The sequence below is a fragment of the Hippoglossus stenolepis genome, chromosome 17, assembly GCF_022539355.2.
Source record: "Hippoglossus stenolepis isolate QCI-W04-F060 chromosome 17, HSTE1.2, whole genome shotgun sequence".
In the NCBI taxonomy this organism is placed as follows: Eukaryota; Metazoa; Chordata; class Actinopteri; order Pleuronectiformes; family Pleuronectidae; genus Hippoglossus; species Hippoglossus stenolepis.
The window spans coordinates 18,988,159-19,009,213 of NC_061499.1; the positions used below are offsets into that span (position 1 = coordinate 18,988,159).

Below are 21,055 nucleotides of genomic sequence, written 5' to 3' on the forward strand. Positions count from 1 at the left end.
TAGTAACAAGAAACTCCCCTGCAGAAATTCTAAACTGGGTTTGATTGAGCAAAGCTGTCACCTTTAAGAAGTTTCTCCACTGACAAGCTGACTTTTACATTGTAAAATGCTCCACTTAGTATGTATCCTGGCTACAACTTAAAAAAAAAAATTAAAAGGATCTATAATAAAAATAACCTACGCTCACTTTACACGTTAACAATAAGCACCAACACTTATCACAAGTTACTAGGTCATGAACAGTACTTTGTGTTTGTTTGATTCACTCTAGAGTTTGAGACATGCATTTAAAACACATTGAAAAAAATGTCCAACACTTGCCACACACAACACGAGACGTAACATCCGGATTAAAGTAACTGGAACTCGGATTCATGATCCGACATCATCGATAAATAACTTAATACACGTCATTGTCAGTTCGTGTGAAGACACACACACACACACACACACACACACACACACACACACACACACACACACACACACACACACACACACACACACACACACACACACACACACACACACACACACACACACACACACACACACACACACACACACACACACTTCTTCCCTGCTCATACAGGCAATGTAGACACTTAAGTTAAAAAAATGTGTGATGTTTCCAAAGTCAATCAGTTATCGTGTTAAAAGATCCTGATAAAAATATTGACCATAATAATTTAGGTTTTTCCAAAGTTGCATACACTGAAACAGACACTATCCAGTGTACAGCACATTGCCACTGTAATCTCAGTGGCAATACGGTACTATAAAATATCACATCTGTAGCAGTTACAAATGAAATGTAGTCTCTATAGAAACTTGTGTCACTGCCACAGACACTGTTACAAACAGAAAAACCAGGGATGGGCTGTAAACAAGAGCAGCTGTGGCATGCGGGGACAAAGGATATGAAATAGGAAAAGTGCTGGTGTTGCACAAATGGTACAGAGATAAGCCAGTGCATGTCCCCTCCCCAGAGGCTGGTAGTTATGGACACCGAGCATGCACACTAGCAACATGTTGGAAAACACCTACAAAGCAACGGGCGGCTGACTCACTGACAGACTCATCTCACAAATAGATTCAGGAGAGGACATTTACAAGCCTTGGAAATGTACTATGTGTTTAATTTTAAATGTATAAAGCTGATAGAAATGACACCAACCAGCAGCACATTGACAACTTTAAGTCAAATGTAAACAAATTCTAGCAGTGCTACTACACTAATATTTTATTAGTATCATATACAAGTTTTATTCTTCATGATGTGTTTTCAAACACATACCCTGCAATAAGAAACCATTATAATATCTAAAAAGTAATCAGTCATCAGTGCAGGGAATAAACTTACTGAACTAAATATGATGAGAAACATCAAAACAAAACAGATTATATCTAGTTGTTAATTATTTTCTTTCACTTATCAGTCACGAATCAATTATTATTTTATATTTTCAAAGAATATCTTGCTCCACCATCCAGACTCTTCCTCACTTCCCTATTCCACACACAAACCAAACCATTAAGTCTGTCAGAAATAATAATGAAAAAACAATCGTCACAGCCACACAAAGTAACAAACACAAAGTAACATCTTAACACCTTGTTGGGTGTGCGAGGTTACTGCCCACAGCTTTGAAATAGGTGTGGGCACTAACCTTGCACACCCAACATACCATCTAAATCCAAATCTTAACTGACACCTCACTTAAGTTGTTTTGTTTGAATGAGCTTCTGATTGACAAGAATATTTCAGGGCTGAGGCCTGAAATATTGGCCTCAGCCCTAACCAACCAAAACCATCTTTGTATTCTCTTGTTCAAAGCCATTTTCTGCTTTGATGTTGTTTTACAGTTTTGGTGAAGATACACTGGTGCTCTTCACTGTTAGCACTAGCTCGACATATCTTGTATAATGTAATGCAACTCTAAATTTCACACTGAATTAACAATGTCTGCAGTCTTATAATCTCCTCATAAACTACATCCTAACCACGTTGACTACAATCAAAAACACTGTCTCCGAGAGTGATGGTTCATCCAGCACTACGGTTGTACGGCTCTGTCAACCAGTGCAGGTTCCATCCACATATTTCTACTTCCCCCCCAGATTCTTATAAGGTCACTGTGACCTTTGACCACTGAAATCTAATCACTTCATCTTTGAGTCCAGGATGAGTTGACAACTGATCAAAAAATGAAGAAATTCCCTCAAGGCAGTCTTGAAATATCACATTTTAAGATGCCAAAAACATGTTTAAAATCGAATCAGTTACTTAGTGAGTCCAAGTGAACATGTGTGCCAAAATTGAAAGAATTCCCTTGAGAATTTCCTGAGATATTACATTCACAATGTGTCTGAGAGGTCACAGTGACCTTTGAGCGCAAAATTCTAATCAAGTCATCCATTCAAGTTAATTGTGCCACATGTAGTGAAATTCCTTACTGGCAGTCCTGAAATATCACTTTCACAGAAACATGAGGGCACTGTGACCTTAACCTTTGACCTCCAGTCACCACAATCTAATCAGTTCATATTTGAGTCCAAGGGAAAGTATACTTTGTGAGGCCACTGTGACCTTGACCTTTGGCTACCAAAATGAAAACCAAGTTTAAGTGAATGTTTGTGCCAAATGTGAAATCGATTCACTTCCATGTGTTCTGGGATGCTTGGATACATTTTAAGTTATATCTTTACTCTATGGTATATACTAACTTGTGGGGTGGAACCTGTTTTACTTAGTTATGTTACTTCTCCACTATGTTCATAATAAGCATTTATAGTGCGTTTGAACTAATACACAGTTGTGCTCTCAAGTGTCAGTCAGAGTATCCAATACACTTTTACAGTTCTGAGAAACACTGCAACAGCAACGTTGAGTACTGTCTCCTCCCTTATTAAATTCCTGCAGAGCTTCTTTGACTAATAGCACAAAGAAAAGTACACAAAGTCTAAACCGGCAAATTTTATGTGTGCAATAAAACTGCAGAAGCAGATGCTAACAAACTCACCGAGCAGTGCAGGGTTGCTGTTTCGGTTGGTGGGTTTGGGTGGCGGGACGGGAGGCTGCTTGGCATGGGGAGGGACAGGGGGCGGCATGTGAGAGTCAGCTGAGGAGGGAGCAGCGAGGGAGGGTCGAGATGGGTCATCGACTATTAGGGAGACAGTCCTTGGCGGTTTAGCCACAGCTATGGGAGCAGAGGAGGAGGTTGACGAAGTGGAGGAGGAGGAGGATGAAGAGGAGGAAGGGGTCGAACTCCTACCGGACTCAGTGGAGGGAGCGGTGAGGGATTTTGGGGGAAGCAGAGCTTGCCGGGCAGGGGCAGGTTCCTGCTGTGAGTCTTGTGCAGAATGAGGGGCAGGGGTGGAGCGGACAACAGCAGACTCTACAGAACACAAACACAAATACACAAACACAGACAGACATTAACAGGAGGTTACAACAAGGGTTCTAAAGTTCCTCGTATAACAAGTATAAAAAGGGTCTTCACATACAGTAAAACACTGACAACAGGCTGGAAAACCTTGAAATGAAACATAAAGGTCTTTCAGAGACTTTACGGTAGAGAGGTTTAGAGAGGTAACAAGAATCAGATATGGAGACGGATCAAAGAAGCACAGAGGAGTCCTAATGATTTCTTCTTCCCTCTTTTCATGCTCACCTAAATCCATGTTTGAAAGCCTGATATTTACTGTTCCAGCTGGATAACCCCTGTCAGACTAACAGTTTAATCATTTACTCTATATGCCTCGACAGCACCATCAGGAGACTTTGGTTTACACACCTGCTGTTGGCATTTCAACATAGCAAAAACACTCACTCACTGACTGTTCACTCAGAAAAAGCTTTTGCTGAACCCAAGTGACAGAACGTCTGTGTGTTAGCAACCTAACATTCACCGACACTAGTGAATAATGAATGCAGTATTTAATCAACTACATCATATCTCAGCATCAAGGCGACAGCAGCATGTTTTTGGATGATCATATGAACAAGTATTGTAGATTTTATAAAGTGGCCCTAGAATGAGCTTCTGACAAAAATCAGCTGTACTCTATGTATCTTGTGTAGTAAATTCGATTGACTTGGTTATATCACTGCTTATCATCTCAACATTAACACACTTAGTCATCGCTTTTAACATCTGAGTCACTGCCACAGTGAGACAAACTTAGCATGTAGTTCAGCTTGTTAGCACTGAGAGCACAGCTTTATATTTATGTATTTTATGTTGTAAAGTTACCTTGTTTATTTATTAAAACCATTATCAACTGAGCTTCCATTCATTCACTTTTACATCGTTTCCCATATTTTGATTTATGGCGAGTAGTCTTTTATATTGATTTGCTCGGCATCTACTCTCCTATTGATTATGGATTGTCTGTGAACAGCCCCTCATCTCTATATGCACACGGAATCAAAACATGATCATGCATAAGAATAAGGATTGCTGTTGGCTTTTCCCTGCAGAGAAGACTCGTCAGCGCCAAGTCCACCGACCACAGATACAAGCAAAACAGAAAGCCCCGAAACTTAAAGCACAAGAAAGAAAGCAGAAACAGTCTGACCAGAGTCACTAGTAATCCTATTGGTTAGTTTTGATTATTTCCAGGCTTTGACCAGTGATTCTGTGGCAGCAGAAGCAGCAACAGAGGGACACGAAGAGAGAGATGTGAGAGGAAGAGGAGGACAGCATCGCAGTTGCTGCTGTGGCAAAGGTAGCAGGAGAGACAGAGCAAACAGAGATAGAGCTATATACTCTTCAGCAGCTTGACATAAACTACTTGACAGGCAAAAACCTTTTCAGACGAGCACCTTGTATACTGCATTACATAATATAAGAGAGGCCACCTACCACCACAAATACAACATCATTGTGTTTGAAACATGGAGACTATGTGAGGATTACTCAGTCAATGTAAAAGTACAAATGCATTGTAGGGAAAAGTGCTGAATTAATCCAGTTTGCATTATCACACAGAGGAGAAGAATGTTTTTTCTAAAAAAAAAATGTTTTTCTTTCATCGGAAATGTGTTTACAATCAGAGAAAAGAAACTCAATGAGCCTTTATTTATTCGGTTTGTTTTCAAAAATCTCAACCGTCAACATAATCCACATAGTTTCTATGTTATTTCATCTTATTAGACCCATAGGGTTAAATCAATATTGAAAAAAAAAAAGAACATCAGATCTTTGATGAAAGAGCTTTAAGCTGTTTTAAATTTGAGTTTCAGAAGTAACAATATCAGAAATGTCCAGGGCAAACTGGTAAAACCGATAAACACAAGTGCCCGAGGAAATGAATTGTTTTCTACCAAGTTCTCTCTGCATGATAAGAGCTGGACAAAAGATTCTGCCTCATTTGTGTGCCTTATCCCCTTTTCATCCTGTTGTGAAACATCAGAATCAATTGCGTCACACAGCGTGCCAAGACAACGTGATGGCTGCTGGGTTTTTTATGGTTTCCTTTGATAAGGCTCGGGCTCAGACAAATCATCAACTTTCTCACTAGAACTTTCTGAATAATAACTGCAGTGCTGAATGAAGTTAAATAGGAGACATTACCTGAGCGCTCTCTGAACTCTGTGGATGGGCTGTATCTGGGCAGGGTGGTCCTCCGGTCAGACTCTGAGGCAGGACGAGGCTTCTTCTTGTCCTCTGACGAGCTCTTCTGTAGAGAAGGCCGCAGGTTCATCTCAGAGACCGGTCTAACTAAAGATCGCAGGTCATCCACTTTGTCTCTCCTCTCCTCCCTCTTTTCCCGATCATCTCGTCGCTCTCTTTCATTTCTTTTGGCCCGGTCTTTGTCTTCCCGCCGGTCTCTGTCATCTTTTCTGTCTCTGTCGTCTCTTTCTCCCCGCACATCTTTCCTACCCTTGTCTTCTCTATCATCTTTTCTTTCGCCTCGGTTCTCTCTCTTTTCCCTCTCAGGCCGCCGATCCCTATCTTCTCTCTTGTCTCTGTGATCCCTCTTTTCTTTCTCATCACGGTCCGTCCGTTCCCTCTCGTCCCGATCTCTCCTTTCCCTCTCCTCACGGTCCTTCCTTTCCCACTCATCCCTATCCCTCCGTTCCTTCTCATCCTGGTCCCTCCGTTCCTTTTCATCCCGGTCCCTCCGTTCCTTTTCATCCCGATCCTTCCTTTCCCTTTCATCCCGATCCTTCCTTTCCCTTTCATCCCGATCCTTCCTTTCCCTCTCATCTCGATCCCTCCTTTCCTTCTCATCTCGATCCCTCCTTTCCCTCTCATCGCGATCTCTCTTTTCCCTCTCATCGCGATCTCTCTTTTCGTCTCTCCTCTCACGGTCATCCCGCCATTCTTGCTTATCTCTGTCCTTTCTCTCCACGTCTTCCCTGTCCTTTCTTCCCCTTTCTTCTCTATCATCTTTTCCATCTCTCCTCTCTTCTCTGCGGTATCTATCATCTTGAGGAGCTCCTCTGGATAAAGATCCTCCTCTCTTGTCAACATCAGATGGCAGACGGCTTCGTCGGTCTGCGTCCACAGTCATCCGTGCGTGGGTGTCCACATCCAGAGGTGCCCTGTTACTTCGGGAGGCATCAGACGGGGCTCTGCTTCGACGATCATCTCCCTGGAGCATCTTGAGGGGATTCCCTTTCGGGTCAGACTCCCCTCGAGGCACTCGAGCACCAGCTTCTGACACCCTGTCCACGTCCTTTGACACAGGGTGCCCATTTTTCACTGGCGGTGCTTTGGAGTGATTTACATTGTTGCTCACTGTATATAAAGACACAAACAGTGAAATAACTGTCATTAAAGAAGGAGCCACTTCACTCGGAGAATGTTGAAGAAAAAAAAACTATTACACCCTGCATACCATTTTCTGGGATGTCCTTTAGAAGCCCTCTTGAAATCAGCTCTTGGCGACTTTTTCTAACAGAAATCTTTCTTTCCAAAGCTGTTAAAAAAAAGGAGAAAAAATAAATATGTATAGTGTATAGTGTAATGAACACAACAGGTGAAAATAGTCCACTCTCTCATACCTATAGATGTTTCAGTGAACTTCTCACTTGGCTTCTTCTTCCTCCATTTCCAGGGCTTGAAGATTCTTCCCATCTTGGAGAACTTTCCTTTGCGTTTGGTTGGAGGTGTTCCCCCACCAGAGTTCTCTTCTTCACCCCCTGTTGTGCTGTGTTGCAGGTCTACCTCATCGTCTGCATGAATATGGCATGGTGACAAACAAGATCACAGGTGAACATGTTTTTTTATTGACACCAATACTGCAGATAATCAAAAACCTTCACACTGATTTATTTATACAGGAATAACTACAATGAGCTTCATGCTGCATTTCTATCACTGCAAAATATTACTTGAAAGAAAACTAAAATGACTTTGGTTTTGTCTAGTTCATTTGATCTGGGAGTACCCTGAAGCCCAAAGCAATAACCAGGCACTCTTTCAGTACAATCAGATAAGTTAAAAAACCTGTGACAGAAGAACATTTTAAAAATGATGCACGTCAGCATTTATTCCACTGCTCATACATTCAGACACAATTTTCTACAGCACAGTGCAGTTCATTGTGTTTGTGTGAATGTTTCTGATACCTTGTATTGACAAACCCTCATATTCTACAGGGTTATCTCTGCCTCTGTTAAAACTGGGTACAATGGAAAGAATTTGCAGTCTTACAAAATGTCCACATTCAGATGACAACTACCTGCGACTACATCCAACAGTAGACTTCTCCTGTTTCAGTGCATGACTAGTGTCAATGCCCAAAAACAAACTAATCCATATTTTCTGTCAGCAACAGTCAGTCCATACACAGGGCAGTGCTGCTGCTTTATTAAACTGTCACACTAAAGGACCGAACCTCAAAACGTTGGTCCAAATTCCATTCTGAGTGTCCGCTTCGCTGTGTCAGCTGTCACATGACACAGACTGTGAAATATGGTCAGTCTCTTCTGGTATTATTCACAACGTGGTGTGAATTAATGTGATTTTTGACATGGTGGTGATACAAATAGGATCACGTAACATCTACTTTTTTTCATATTGGAAATGAAACATTCTACGATTTTAGTATTCTTTCTTATAAACAGAGTTATGCATCCAGAGTTGTAAAAAAAAAAAGACAACAGAAGCCATGAGTCAAAATTCCAAAGTTATTCTTATACTATTGAAAATGCAATGGGAGCAATAACTGGGTGTGAAAACACCATTATAATTCTTAGGCAGTGAGTCGTTTGGCAGCAGTTACACAACATTGTGCAACATACTAGTGAGTGTAGAGCATAAAGGTAGCATTCAGGTTTAGCAAAAACCATAAGCACTGCAGCTTTTCATTTTTATGTAATACTGAACATCTCTGTCATTTGTTAAAATAACAAACGTGCTGGTGGTTTGTTGTATTAGCTCTAATTAACTTGATGGCAGGTCTAAATTAAACGTGGGGTAGGTATTAGGTTCTGCGGGTTTGTCACACACACATATTACACCGAGGAATTTAAAAGGGATCGTTACCCTTTTCTAATCCACATGAAGCAGATATCCTGTGGATGAGTTTCTCAAGGTCGCAGATAAATGTAGCCGATATTTAAGAGTAATTTAAAAGCTCAGGACACCAGGCTCCTCTGGTAAAAAAAAACTACTTTTTTCTGTACTGAATGGTGGTATTAATGATTAATGCATGACCTATTCATCTATTAATCCCCCACTAGAATTTGATCAATCAGGATTATAGGAGCTGACAACGTAGATCTGCAGACATTGGTTCTGTCCCTGTCAATTTTTTGTGGCTTCCATCCAATTTCCATACAGTTGAGATAAATATATGTTTTGTGTGGACAGTGGATAAACCACAATAAGACCACATTCTGTGAGTGCACAAGTATTTTTCCATAGGTCAGATTGGATATACTTTGTTGATGGCAGTAAGCCTCTCCCACTGCACTAATATAATGATATATATCACAATAATATTTGTTTTGAGTCTGAATGGTGGTTGTGGTTTTAACTCTTCTTTATGTGCAGAGAATGACAAATGTTTGATTAACAGCAACATTAATATTAACAACATAAATATCATGGTCACTATGAACACTATGTTCAATTCATCTGGTCATCACTAAACAGCACAACACATAAGGGAAATAGTGGATGAATGACAAACTATTACAAAGATAATGTGTTGTGTCACACATCATTTTTCTATTCTCATAAACAAATGTGAAAATTCCAACTGAATTTTTTTAACTAAAAATGTCACTGTTTTCTAAGGTATAAAATAAAAGTTATTGGCATATAAATTTATCATGAAAACAAATGTTACTATGCACTGATTATTTACCAAAACATGCATGTTAAAGTAGAGTTTAGTTGGCATCTACCCTGTGTTGACGACCACTGCATCACATTCTTTCCATACAATGTTTACATTACTTTGTCGACACACTGTGTGAAGAGAACCAGGCTGTTGAAGGGGTCTGTGAAATGAACTCTGTGCAGTACACTGGCCCTCGCAGCTATTCCTGACACATAACCCGGACACCAGCGGGTGTAAAACTGGGCGGGGTGGAGTGGCAGTGAACTGGGATAATACTGATTACGGTTTAGCTGCAACAGAATCAAAGTGTGATGTGGTGAGTGACATTGTGTTACAGTGGCACACAAAAAACCGAGATGGCGGCTTTTCACAGAACAACTGTAGAGTTAAAGACAGTTGAGAGGAAAAAGACTTAACACTAACACAAAGACTACAGATCTGCATTTATAGACTGACTAAACAATGTGGATTCCTGTAAATGTTTAGCCATTCAAACTCAAGGGCCTAATAAAAGCATGAAAGCTGCACTACCCAGCTGACACTAATGCAATAACCCTGCACTCCTCTGGTCAAGCTGTCCATACAGTATGACTCATGCCAGTCACATGATATGTTGCCAGCAGCTACAAAGAACCTCACACCAGGGGTTAAAAATACATCTTGCACAGAGCGCAAATATGTAACAAAGAGGATGTCCTCATGTCAATCGCCTCATGTAGGAAAGTGTTTGTAGGGAAACCCGACAGTTGAAAAAAAAATAAAGCAAATATTGATCCAACAAATAGCAAATTAAGTCATTGGTTCTAATTAACATAATGAAGGCTGGGACCAAATTACAGTCTGATATTAAGCAGGAAAGAGCTGCCAGACAAACGGGTGGCCTGCATTACACAGATGCTGGATTCCAAGAGCTGCGAGCTGTGTTATTAAACTTGCAAATGCAACTTGGGACAAGATCCTGCTTTTGACAGCAAAAACAGGTTCTGATGTGTTTGAACTGTTATTACTACGGTTGCTTAACCAGACAGTAAGGGGGTTCATGACTCACTGTGTACCTATGGAACTAATATATGACTTGAGAAGTGACTGAAGTTAAAAATGTAGATCCACAGGCGGAGATCTGGTGTTAGTTGGTGTCTTGTACCCTCAAATCTGTTTTTCTTTTTTTACAGGGAGATGGGGCCCAGCATGCAGACAGAGAGGAGTTTGTGTGGTTTGTAGATTTCACAATCACCACATTCCATCTACACACATTCTTCTACACTTGTCTATGCATGCCGCCATCCAGTTTCTCTCTGGTTTACGAAACACCTGTTCATAAATATATATACACACTATCCTGATGTTGGCTTTCCATTCTAAATAAATGCAAACATGCTTGCCAGATTGCGTCCACATCTAAAATCGGTCAAAGTTATGTTTCTGGGTACCGTGTAGTGCTGAGCCTTGCCCTCGGACTCACCCGTGTTGTTCTGGGCTGGTTGCTGTGCCAATGTCTCACTGCTAGCACTCTGTCCCATGCTACAGCTTCTGTCCCAACTGGCCTGCCGAGCCCTGCCTCTCCGGAGGCCAGCGGCAGGAGAGGAAAACTCAAAGCCACCTCGCTCTTCTCCAACTAAACATGGAGCTCCTCTAACTCAAGACTGTCTTGACTGCTCACTTGTGTCGTCTTAGCCTCTCTTGCCTCCCCCTCCCTGCCGATTATGTTATTTGGTCTCTCCCTCCCGTCCTCCCTCCTTCTTTTGCTTTAAAACACAAGCACACTCACTTACTCAGTTCTTGGTCCCTCCCTTCTTGGAGCTCTGACTTCATAAATAAGGTACGCGAAAAAGGTAATCCGGCAGTCTCGGATGCCTTTCATTCCTGAGAGTAGATTTTTCAGGGGCAAAGTTCGCAGTAGGCGAGCTTTGAGCTTCGGCAGGTCCAGCCATCAAGCCCTGAGGGATTTGGGATGCAGTGGGGTCCCCCACTAGCAATATTTCCCAGACTGACACAACAGTGCTCCCTAAAGGACAAGGGGCGGGCTCTGCAGGGTGAGGTAACTTGAGAAGTGGAAGGTGAGTCAGGGCCAAGGTGGAGCTCAGTGCCAGAGCAGAGGAAGTGACACAGTGGGGGAGTCCAGTGACTCTCTTAGGAATGTCCCTTTAAACTATGAAATGCACGTGGACACTGATAAGACTTTATCGAGTCCAGAGTCCCCCAAAAAGTTAAATTAGATATTACTCTCTACTCTCTAGTTATTATTATTTATTAACAACAGCATGATATTGCTATCAGGGTTTAATAGAATTGGCCTTAAACTTATGTTTTAAAAAAAGGTCAAAACAAGAAGAGTGTGTGGTAACAAAAGAGGGACCTGACTATCCCTGTGTTTCCTGACATATAATACATCAAAAGGAGCTCACATCACGTATATGTTGCTCCCTCTACAGTCCAATTAAAGCTACAGCACAGAAGAGCAACTGACACAGGAATGTGTGGAATGCAAGACCACACATTGGCTTTTTGGTACAAGGTCAATAATCAGGAAAACGATCCTTGAAAATCACTGTTTAATAAATAGGGTTGACAACTTCCAACTCATGACTCATTGCGGCATTGAAGCCTCTTTTCATTGTTTCTAAAGAGAAGCAGCAGATGGAGACAAACACATATTTCAGGCTTTGAAACAAACCTGAGAACACGAGGCCTCACAGAAACCAGAACAACAACTTGATGACTCAGAAAAGTGCTGTTACATTATGTCATCATGACAATCCCCAAAACATACAACTCACATCATGTGAGCCAACACGCTGGTTGACTTTATCCTTTCTGATCAAAATACGTGAACATGTGAGGCTTCATGAGAGAAACATCACTTGTAGAAAATTGCTGAGGAGGAAGTCCAGTTTATTTTTACTGCTTGGCCGGGCAGGGATGAGTTGATCAAGCTTACTTAATCTGTTCCTGGCTTGGCCTAATTGTCAGTAGGGTACTCGTGGAGCTTTGCACCGTTCTGCCTTGGCATTGAACAAAATAATGTATAAATAATAACTATAAAATAATAATAATCATTTGCTTTCACTGCTGTATCGCATGTCAACAAAGGACAAGTGAACTACAGTTTAGAACACATTCCAAAGTAAATTAAAACATCTGAAACTTAAATGATAACCTTCAAATTTTAACATCCAACAACAAAAAGAAAGCAGGTTTACTCACAGACATATTCAGACTGCACAGCCATCCCAAGCGTTTCCCACAGATTCCACAAATACACAACAACACCTCAGTTCAGGAACAAAGGTCCTCTGAGCAATGCGAGTGTATACGTGATACACTGAGGTCGTCAAATGATCGAGGTCAGTGGTGAAACCTGCACAAGGCCATGCGTGGCACTGAGAAAAACCGGCAGCTCTGCTTACCTACAGGTGTGTCCTCTGGGTGAGGGCCAATCAGATGGCTGCAGCGTCAGCAGCACAAAGCGTCACACAGGGCCAACCCCTTGATGGACAGCTTCGTAATAGCACAGCACTGTGTTTCTGACTCACCACTTTCTGTCATCATGATACTACAGTTATATATAGCATTAGTCTCACTACAGTTACTGTACTCCTAAGTACAATATTTAAAATCTGTTAGACTGGGTTTTCTGCAAAAAAGAACTTTTGTTTTGTAGGAGTCTTTGTTTGCCAACAAATTTTAAACTGCAGTATTAAAAAAACATTTTTATTACCAGGATTTTCCATCACGGTGTCCAAAACGCAGCAGTCAGCAGCTCCTGAAACTGATAAACAAAAGGAAACATGTATAATTTGGTAGATATTCAATAATACAGCAGAACACAACACATTACTTCATTATAAGATGTTTGTTAAAAGAGACTCCGGGATAAACAAATATTTATTTTTTATAATAATTAAATAATCTCACTTGTTGTCACTGAAGAAATATAGCGTAATTTGCAGTGAATTCAAAAGAATTCAGTGAAAGGAAGTAAAAGGAAGCACAATCCTAACGCAGCAGATATTTAAGTTACTCTAACAAAATGTTTTCCAATTACTTAAGACTCTGGTTGTCCATTATTACTCAGTAAGTCAATGAATGGCTCTCAGGGCACTCAACAGATTGGATGTTCTCTGCAGCTAATGGGGACTTGAAGCCTAACAAAAGCTCTGATGTGTTAGTGAAGAGAAAATAGTGTGTTCATTAGCTCACAAGCCAACTAAAGATCAATTCTGAATCCTGCCAGAGCAACATGTCTAATTCTTAAGATGTCATCACACAACGGCAGTGAGCTGGGGAATACAGGGAATACATTATTTCCCCAAATGCACATTGATCTTGCTTTGAAAATACACTCTTAATTTACAAGAGGGGCTGATGCATGCTGTGTGCAATTTTGTTTTATTAATCTCTTCCATGAGGTGATGTGTAAAGCTCACAGGTGACACAAAAATGGTAACTGAGTGTTACCTGAGCAAGTTAAAGACAAAATACTGTAGTTTTACAAAGAAAAATATACATACATTAAAGTAATAATAAACAAAATAGTAGACATGTCTGTCGGTAATGCACTGCTAATTCTATAATATACCTAATAAACAGAGATGATGGTTTGGGGGTTGTTTTAAAGCACTTTCTAGAACAGCAGATATGTCTAGTAGAATCCCCCAAAAAGTTCAAACTTCTTTAGCTAACATCACACTTATTTAGGATCCGAAATGCATAAACTTGCAGCTCCAAGTTTTCTCATATGACCAAATCAGTATGCCAAATTTAATTTAGATATGTGATGGTGAAGCCCAAAAGTGGGATGATTTGACACAAAATGAGCCATACTCGTCATGTTCTGTGTGAGAAGAAAACTGCTAAAATACATTTTAATTCTGAATAACTAAAATCAGACATTTATTGAAGTCCAAACACCACGGTGGATGGCAGTTTTTATTATGTGCAATTAAACAGGAGGTCCATGAAAAGAATGCCCCCATTAGGGCTAAGTCAGCTTTGTGAAACAGTTCTATACTAGTTGAATTTGTTAATTCAAGTCCGCCTTTTCTCTGCCGCTCTGGGTCACCTTCATTCAACATTCCTCCAGTACAAAGCTCCACAAAGTACCAACAATGGAGAAACCACTTCCACTAAATTCTATGAGGTCTGTTATTCAGTCCAGACTGAAATACACAATGCATTTACATCCATCTAGATTTATTTCAGTTGACTTTTTCCTGTAAAATGCATTGTATTGCATTCTATTGCAACTTTAAATATTACTTTCTATAATCTAATGTCAATAAAGCCATCATTACTTAGTCAGGAATTCACAATTTGTGATTGTGCTGTAGCTTTAAGACAGATCAGTGGGTGGAAGGGGGTGAGCAGCAGAGAGTCAACTTCAGGATGATAAGGACAGATAAGCAGCTCAAATTAATAATCATACAGACAATCAGTGATCATTCTCTCTCCCACTGAACTTCACAGCAAGCAACTATTCAAATGATGGCCCTGCCTGTAATTGGTTCACAACCGTAGGTGCAGTATCAGAAAGGGGAGGTTGCAAACAGCAGTATCAGTCTGCACTTTGGAATGTCAAGAGTCCCAAACTGGCAGAACCCAACCCATGTGACTAACTACCCTGCACAATACAAACTGCAGAATAAAAGAGAGACTGTAACATGGGAAGAAAGTACTTGACCTTTTTATCATAGGGCTGCGATGATACGCTTATCTACAGTTGAAATTCACACTGAACATGCTTCAAAATTACATTCCACACAAACTGTTAGTACACTGGATCAGTGCAATAAAAAAAAAACAATTAGGAACGAGGGTGGCAACAAAAAAATATTTTGAAAAAAAGATGTGTGATACTTAGGAGAATCAAATTTGAATCAAACCAAAAACATTGGTCGTTGCCATGTTAATTAGTATTCGAATGGTTCCTTTTTTATCAGTATTATTATACATTACCACTAGGCCTTTCACGATGACAAATTTAGTTGGATTTTATTATTGCATAAATTATATTATTGTCATTATTGGAAGTAGGAGCTGAGCTGTCTTACAACTGAAAAAAATCTCTTTTTCGGTCTCTGGTTATTCATATGGGACCAACCTGCATGCTAAGAAAGTATAACGTTGTTCCAACCACCCCCTCCCTTAAAGCTTCTAACATTTGTGATTAAGTCTTCCTTGATGCTTTGAAGCCTCAAAGATGGTATTCAGGAAATCCGCTATATTTTACTCCATGAACACCAATGCGTGTCTGTGTATAATGTAAACACAGTGTCTGTGTATAATGTAAACACAACACATGCTCAACAGCTGCAGGCAGGATCACATGTATAGACTGTACACCACCTCAAACGATTCACTGAAAATGCCAATGAGCATTCCTCTAGTCTGTATGCTACTGCTCCATATCTTCCTCAGGTTATCAATGTCCTCAACAATCAGTGTACAATGTACAGTGCAGATGATTCAGAGGAGCACCTGCAAGATTTAGAGCTTAATGATTGATCAAATGCTGTTAAATCTTTACAGTGAGCTAATTCAGGAAACTTAACCCCTGGCAGAATGAAAAGGCTCTGTTCAATTAGTGTGGGCAATGACCTCAGAAGGGAAATAGTAAAAAAATTAAAAATAAATCAAAAGACCATGAACACTCTCATTGGCCCATTACCATTTTAGTAATGGATTCATCTGGAAATACTAAAAGGTAAATAGGATGACTGTCAACTATTTACCTTTGTAAAATAACGATCTATTTCTAACAGATAAAAACACCTATCATCAATAGTAACAGGGCATATCTAAAAGAAAAACCAAAGACCTTTAGTTGCTCATCTCACTGCGATCTCTGCTGTTTCAATGCCCAGACGTTGTCCGGAGTAAATACAGGCACATGGAGGCCATACACACTACTGAGTCACATTATGAGTTGCCGTGATGAAATGAATGCAAGTTGGATCAGCCTGTGATTTAAATTCTTTACTTTGATTTTCGGTGTGGTCTTGAATCCAGCCCTCAATGGGTTGATGATTTTGGTTTAGATTGACCATTGTTGCATAATTTTGTTCTCAACAAATGATAAAATGTACATCAGTAAAGACTTTCAACTTGAATAATTTGTTCATCAAGATCTAATTTGTGATTTAAGTGTTCCTTAATTTTTTTGAGCAGTGTATTTAAAACCCAAAGATGGAGTGACATGAAACCCAAACGTCTGAAATGCAGGCCAAAATATATATTTTTTAATATCTGGCGACATTATTATATTGTTAGGGGTGCAGAGAATAATTTTAGGGGGGGTGCTCAATCACCACTAATAAGAGGCTAAACTCGCCTATGACTTGCGCTAAAGGTTATAGCGTCTCACATCGGAGAAACATCTTATCTGTGTATGGCTGTTAAAAGGGAAAAGTCCACCGTATGCATGTGTCCCGTTTTGATGAGCTGCTGCGTCACATGGAACCGTTTCTACAGCATGGAAGGACCCACAGCAGCTCAGTCAGTTAGCAAGAGACACTGTGTCTTGAGAGTGTGCAACCATCATGCGCTGTAAGCTAAGGAGAGGGGAGGGGAAAGCAGGGGTCGGATGCCAGGCAACAGTGAGAAGGGGCGGGGGCAAGGTGAGATTGTTTTCTGAACTGTCATATACAGGTAATGCTCAGTAAACAATGGAGTTCAATTTGACTCAAACTTTTAAAAAATTGGACAATAACCACCATAAAAAGGTGCAACACTATTTTGTATTTAAAAAAGGTACGTAAACCCCTGACCGTGATCATGATGCTGAAATAATATATTGTGCCCCCCCCAAATACACAAAATATCTATAAAATCTCACCTGACTAAATATGGCAGCCCAATTTGATTTGATAGATTTTTTTTGCCATTAAAAAAAAGAAAAGAAAAATTATCAACTTTTTATTCATCTTTTCCAACATGCCCATAAAGAGGGAGAAGTTGATACACACTTGAACTAACAAATAATTCAGTAGATAAAGTTCAGCACCACTGCAACCCAATTCTGTTCTCAAATATCCTCCCGGTGTGTAGCAGTTAGCTGGTGCAGGCTGGCAGCAAAGCAAACAGAGGTGAGTTAATGTGCACCGCTTTGTGAGCATATAACAGAGGAAACGACAGCAGCTGGGCCATCCCCCATATTGTAATGCTGAAGCCTTCAGGACACCACATGAACATGTACAAACACACACACAGGTTCACACCCAGCCCTGTCCCTATCTCACTGAGCATCCAAAAGCTCAAGAGGAAACGTCCTGCTCTTAGTTAACGTGTGCCCGGCTTCAAGTTGTGACTTCTATGCAGTTCTTTGTGTATCAGGCCCACATTGACTATGTCAGCATTATAAAGAGAACAACTCAGAGAACAGTCGGAAAAATGGCAGGCGGATTTTCAGGTTTAGAAACAGGATCCAACAGTGGTATTTCAGCACTTACACGCAAGTGCAAGTGTCCACCTTTATTGTATTCCTAATGGAGGTGAGGCTTCAGTCCTGTTTACACAATAAGGTTGCAAATCCCTGAGTAATGTGTACACTATTTAGGACACGTTATTACTGACACCTCGTACCGGTTAAATTCAGCAAAAATGTCAGTACATTGTCATAAGTCTAATATACATGTTTATGGCAGAACAATAAACTGAGGTGACTAAATCAGGTTGTAAATGAACAAGAGTATGTTTATAAATGTATGCATTATATGATCATGCAACAACTAATACAATCGCAATCAGAGCACATGGTGTGCTATTGACATTTTATGTATCAGTTTCTTCTTGAAATGAACTGTTGTCTGTGGTTTCACTATCTCAGCATCATCTGAAAAAAATCTGTTTCGTTAACAATCATTTCACCACCATTCCTTCCGCTTATAACCAACCAAGCTTTTCTGAGAGTGCATATTTTTTCACGTGATTGCCTGCACTAATCATATCACCAGTAAGTGAGTCATGGTAAGCAAGATGTAATTCACTCTCATAAATCAAAGCCACAGAAAAGATTACAAACCAACACTTTCATCTGCTGTCATGCTAACTGGGTAAATTTAGTTCCTGCCTTGCTGCTTGTCATTCAAATAATACACAAACTCCTTTCATCTAACAGCCATAGACTACAAATTGATTGTTTTTTCAAATAAATATGAAATATAGAAAATAACACCATTTCCTTGCTACTAATGTAGCAATCCAAACTAAATAAACCTTAATAATGTACATTTTCACACAGTTCTAAAAGGGAGCCAACAGAGAGATTATGCTGCCTTGGCAAAGTAAAAACATCTCCTGAGATTGCCAGCTCGATGAATGATACACTTTGCAACATGTCAGAGGTACTTCATACTCTCACTGGCATTCTTAACCATTGCGATTCCTCTGGAAAGTCAATGTTTAAAATCAGCAGCGTTTGGTTCACACTGCACGGTGGTTTATAAATTTTACACAATCCTGTTTGTTCACAGGAAGCTCCCAGTTAGCTCATTAAGAACTCCCAGTTCATCGGATAAAGGGGCCGACCTCTGCAAAGCAGAGAGGAGTACAATCAGCCATTGTGCCAAGTTTCATTCTGCAGACTTAGCAATCACTAAATAAAGAGCCAAAGTGGAGTTTGTTAGTGAGCGAGCTGCATGGACCTAAAAGAGACACTGTCAATGGGTAGCTGTTAGCTGTTAATGGTTCACACATTTGATTATATAAGGCGCACACATATGGACCCACAATATTCAGATGCTCAAACACATCTCCGTGTTCTATCCACTTCTATTCTAACAACCGTGGAAGCACGTTTTAATTAAGTCTGCCACTTCAAATCAAAATTGACTTAAAAGACCTGTACAAAGCTGCAGAATGCAGGTTTAGAAATATGTAATTATATGTAAATCTAGATAGTGTATGTGCATAACTTCCCACCAAATCTAATTTAAAAATGTGTAAGGACCACAGCATTCCCTCCAGACAAACAGCCGGTTATCTGCCGAAGAAAGCACCATCGTAAACATGACTGCAGCTACATGCCAGGGTGGGTTTCTATTTGGTTCTCAGGGTCAACCTCACTCCATGCTGCTACCCACCTTGTGTGCGATGAAATTAAACATCTCTGCTCGATAATCTTTGTGAGATGCAACAACATACAGTTCTCTGTATTCAAACTCAACAACATGTACGGCCCGAGTACAATACTCTAAGCTGCAGCTCCTTTTGTCCTCTCTCTTCTCTCCTATGGGGCGTATTGTCGCTTCCAGTCACTGCTGAAAGCTTGTGGGTGCTTGTTGGAACAAGCGGACGGGCCTGTGAAAGGAATGCAGTGGAATGCTTCAAGTAATTCACACCTGAAGCCTCCCCCTGTGGAAAACACAGGTGGTTTTTTTCATTGTCCTGTGGAGAAGAGGTAGTTCAAACAACTCATAAGAATGGTTTGCTCCGTTCTTCAGCCTAGTGCAAACAATACGTGGACACTTACATCAGATACAGGTACAGGCAGCGGACACCTGAGGCTAACTGTGCACAGTCAGCCTCAGGTGTCCGTAAACAGCCTGAGTAGCGTCCTTTCTACTTTTTGTATTGTCTTTGTGCGTTTCCCTCTTTTTCTGGTTTCCCTAACAGAAAGAAGGGCTGTGAGCTAAAGATAGACCCGCATTACAAAACAACCGCAGGCATAATGCTAATCCGTGTCTGCTGCTAGCCCGAGTGCAGCAACAGGTGGCTACAGCCCCTGTTGCTGCGGCATTAGCTTCGTTAGCTCACATAAATTAGCTGTCGCTCTACACGACGTGTGTATGGTGGTAAACAAAGGCCGCTCACCTTCTCCAGTGGCCGCCTCGCTCGTGTGGAGATGTGTCCGCCACACAGGAGACGTGTTTCCCCCCTCGTATCTCGTCGACCCCCGGTTACTTTTGACACTTGTCGCCGCTGTCCATCACAGGGAGAGAGCCAAGGCGGAACTAGCTTCACTAACAAAACCTCTGCACCCGAACCAGGTCATTAAAGTGACTTTCTGAAGCGGGCGGCGGGAATGAAGCGCACAGACATCAACAACAGACACCAGGAGACGAGTTTAAATCTGTGATCGAAACTTCTTTCTTCATATTCCGCTGTCAGAAGGTGTCGTACACGTAACTCGGTGGGAGGATTAAATGCTGCCGCGCATGCGCACTGACAGACTGGGACGTCACACCGTCCCGTCCCCCTCCCCTCCAGTGAAAACAATTCTGAAGGAACCCGAGGAACCACGTGACCACACGAGCTTTCAATGACATGGAGACAAATCATTTCTTCACTCAAGTTGTGTAAAGATTGTTGCCATGAGAGAAAAAATATATAAGTAGGTAAAGTACTGATATGTTTATGGAACCGAAACACTTAGAATGATAATTAGGACTTTAATTATAGAGGACAAAGTACAAAGTGATGCACAACAAGCCCTATGAGACAAATTGTGATTTGTGAATATGGGCTATACTGATTGATTGATTGATTGACAACAGAGAGGAAATGGTTAAATACAGAAGGAGGTGGATTAATAATAATCATCATCATCATCATCATCATCATCATCATCAAAATCATCATCATCAAAATCATAATAGAGATAAAAGACCAGAATAGCCTGGCACCTCAAGAAATGTCAGGAATATGCCTTCCAAAAAGAGTGTGTTTTTCGCTGAGATTCAAAAGCAGACCATCTCAAACAGCCATATGGCAAACCCCCCTAGTTTTCTGCCTATGAGTGACCACAGATCCGTGC

General features: G+C 40.7%; 1 protein-coding gene across 9 annotated transcripts in view; it reads right to left on the minus strand.

Annotated features, from left to right (window-relative positions):
- The window catches only part of phactr4a (phosphatase and actin regulator 4a), a 28,974-nt gene extending 8,516 nt beyond the window's left edge, over window positions 1-20,458 (minus strand). Inside the window, exons 1-7 of one of the 9 annotated variants that reach the window (XM_035182189.2) lie at window positions 20,113-20,458; window positions 19,383-19,599; window positions 13,022-13,072; window positions 7,016-7,186; window positions 6,850-6,930; window positions 5,580-6,749; window positions 3,024-3,398 (exon numbers count right to left, since the gene is read on the minus strand). In XM_035182189.2, coding sequence (XP_035038080.2) covers window positions 3,024-3,398; window positions 5,580-6,749; window positions 6,850-6,930; window positions 7,016-7,186; window positions 13,022-13,034 — 1,810 coding nt within the window. In that variant the 5' untranslated portion in view covers window positions 13,035-13,072; window positions 19,383-19,599; window positions 20,113-20,458. The other 8 variants (XM_035182188.2, XM_035182193.2, XM_035182191.2 and 5 more) reach the window with 8 other exon arrangements.
- Window positions 20,459-21,055: the final 597 nt, after the last annotated feature.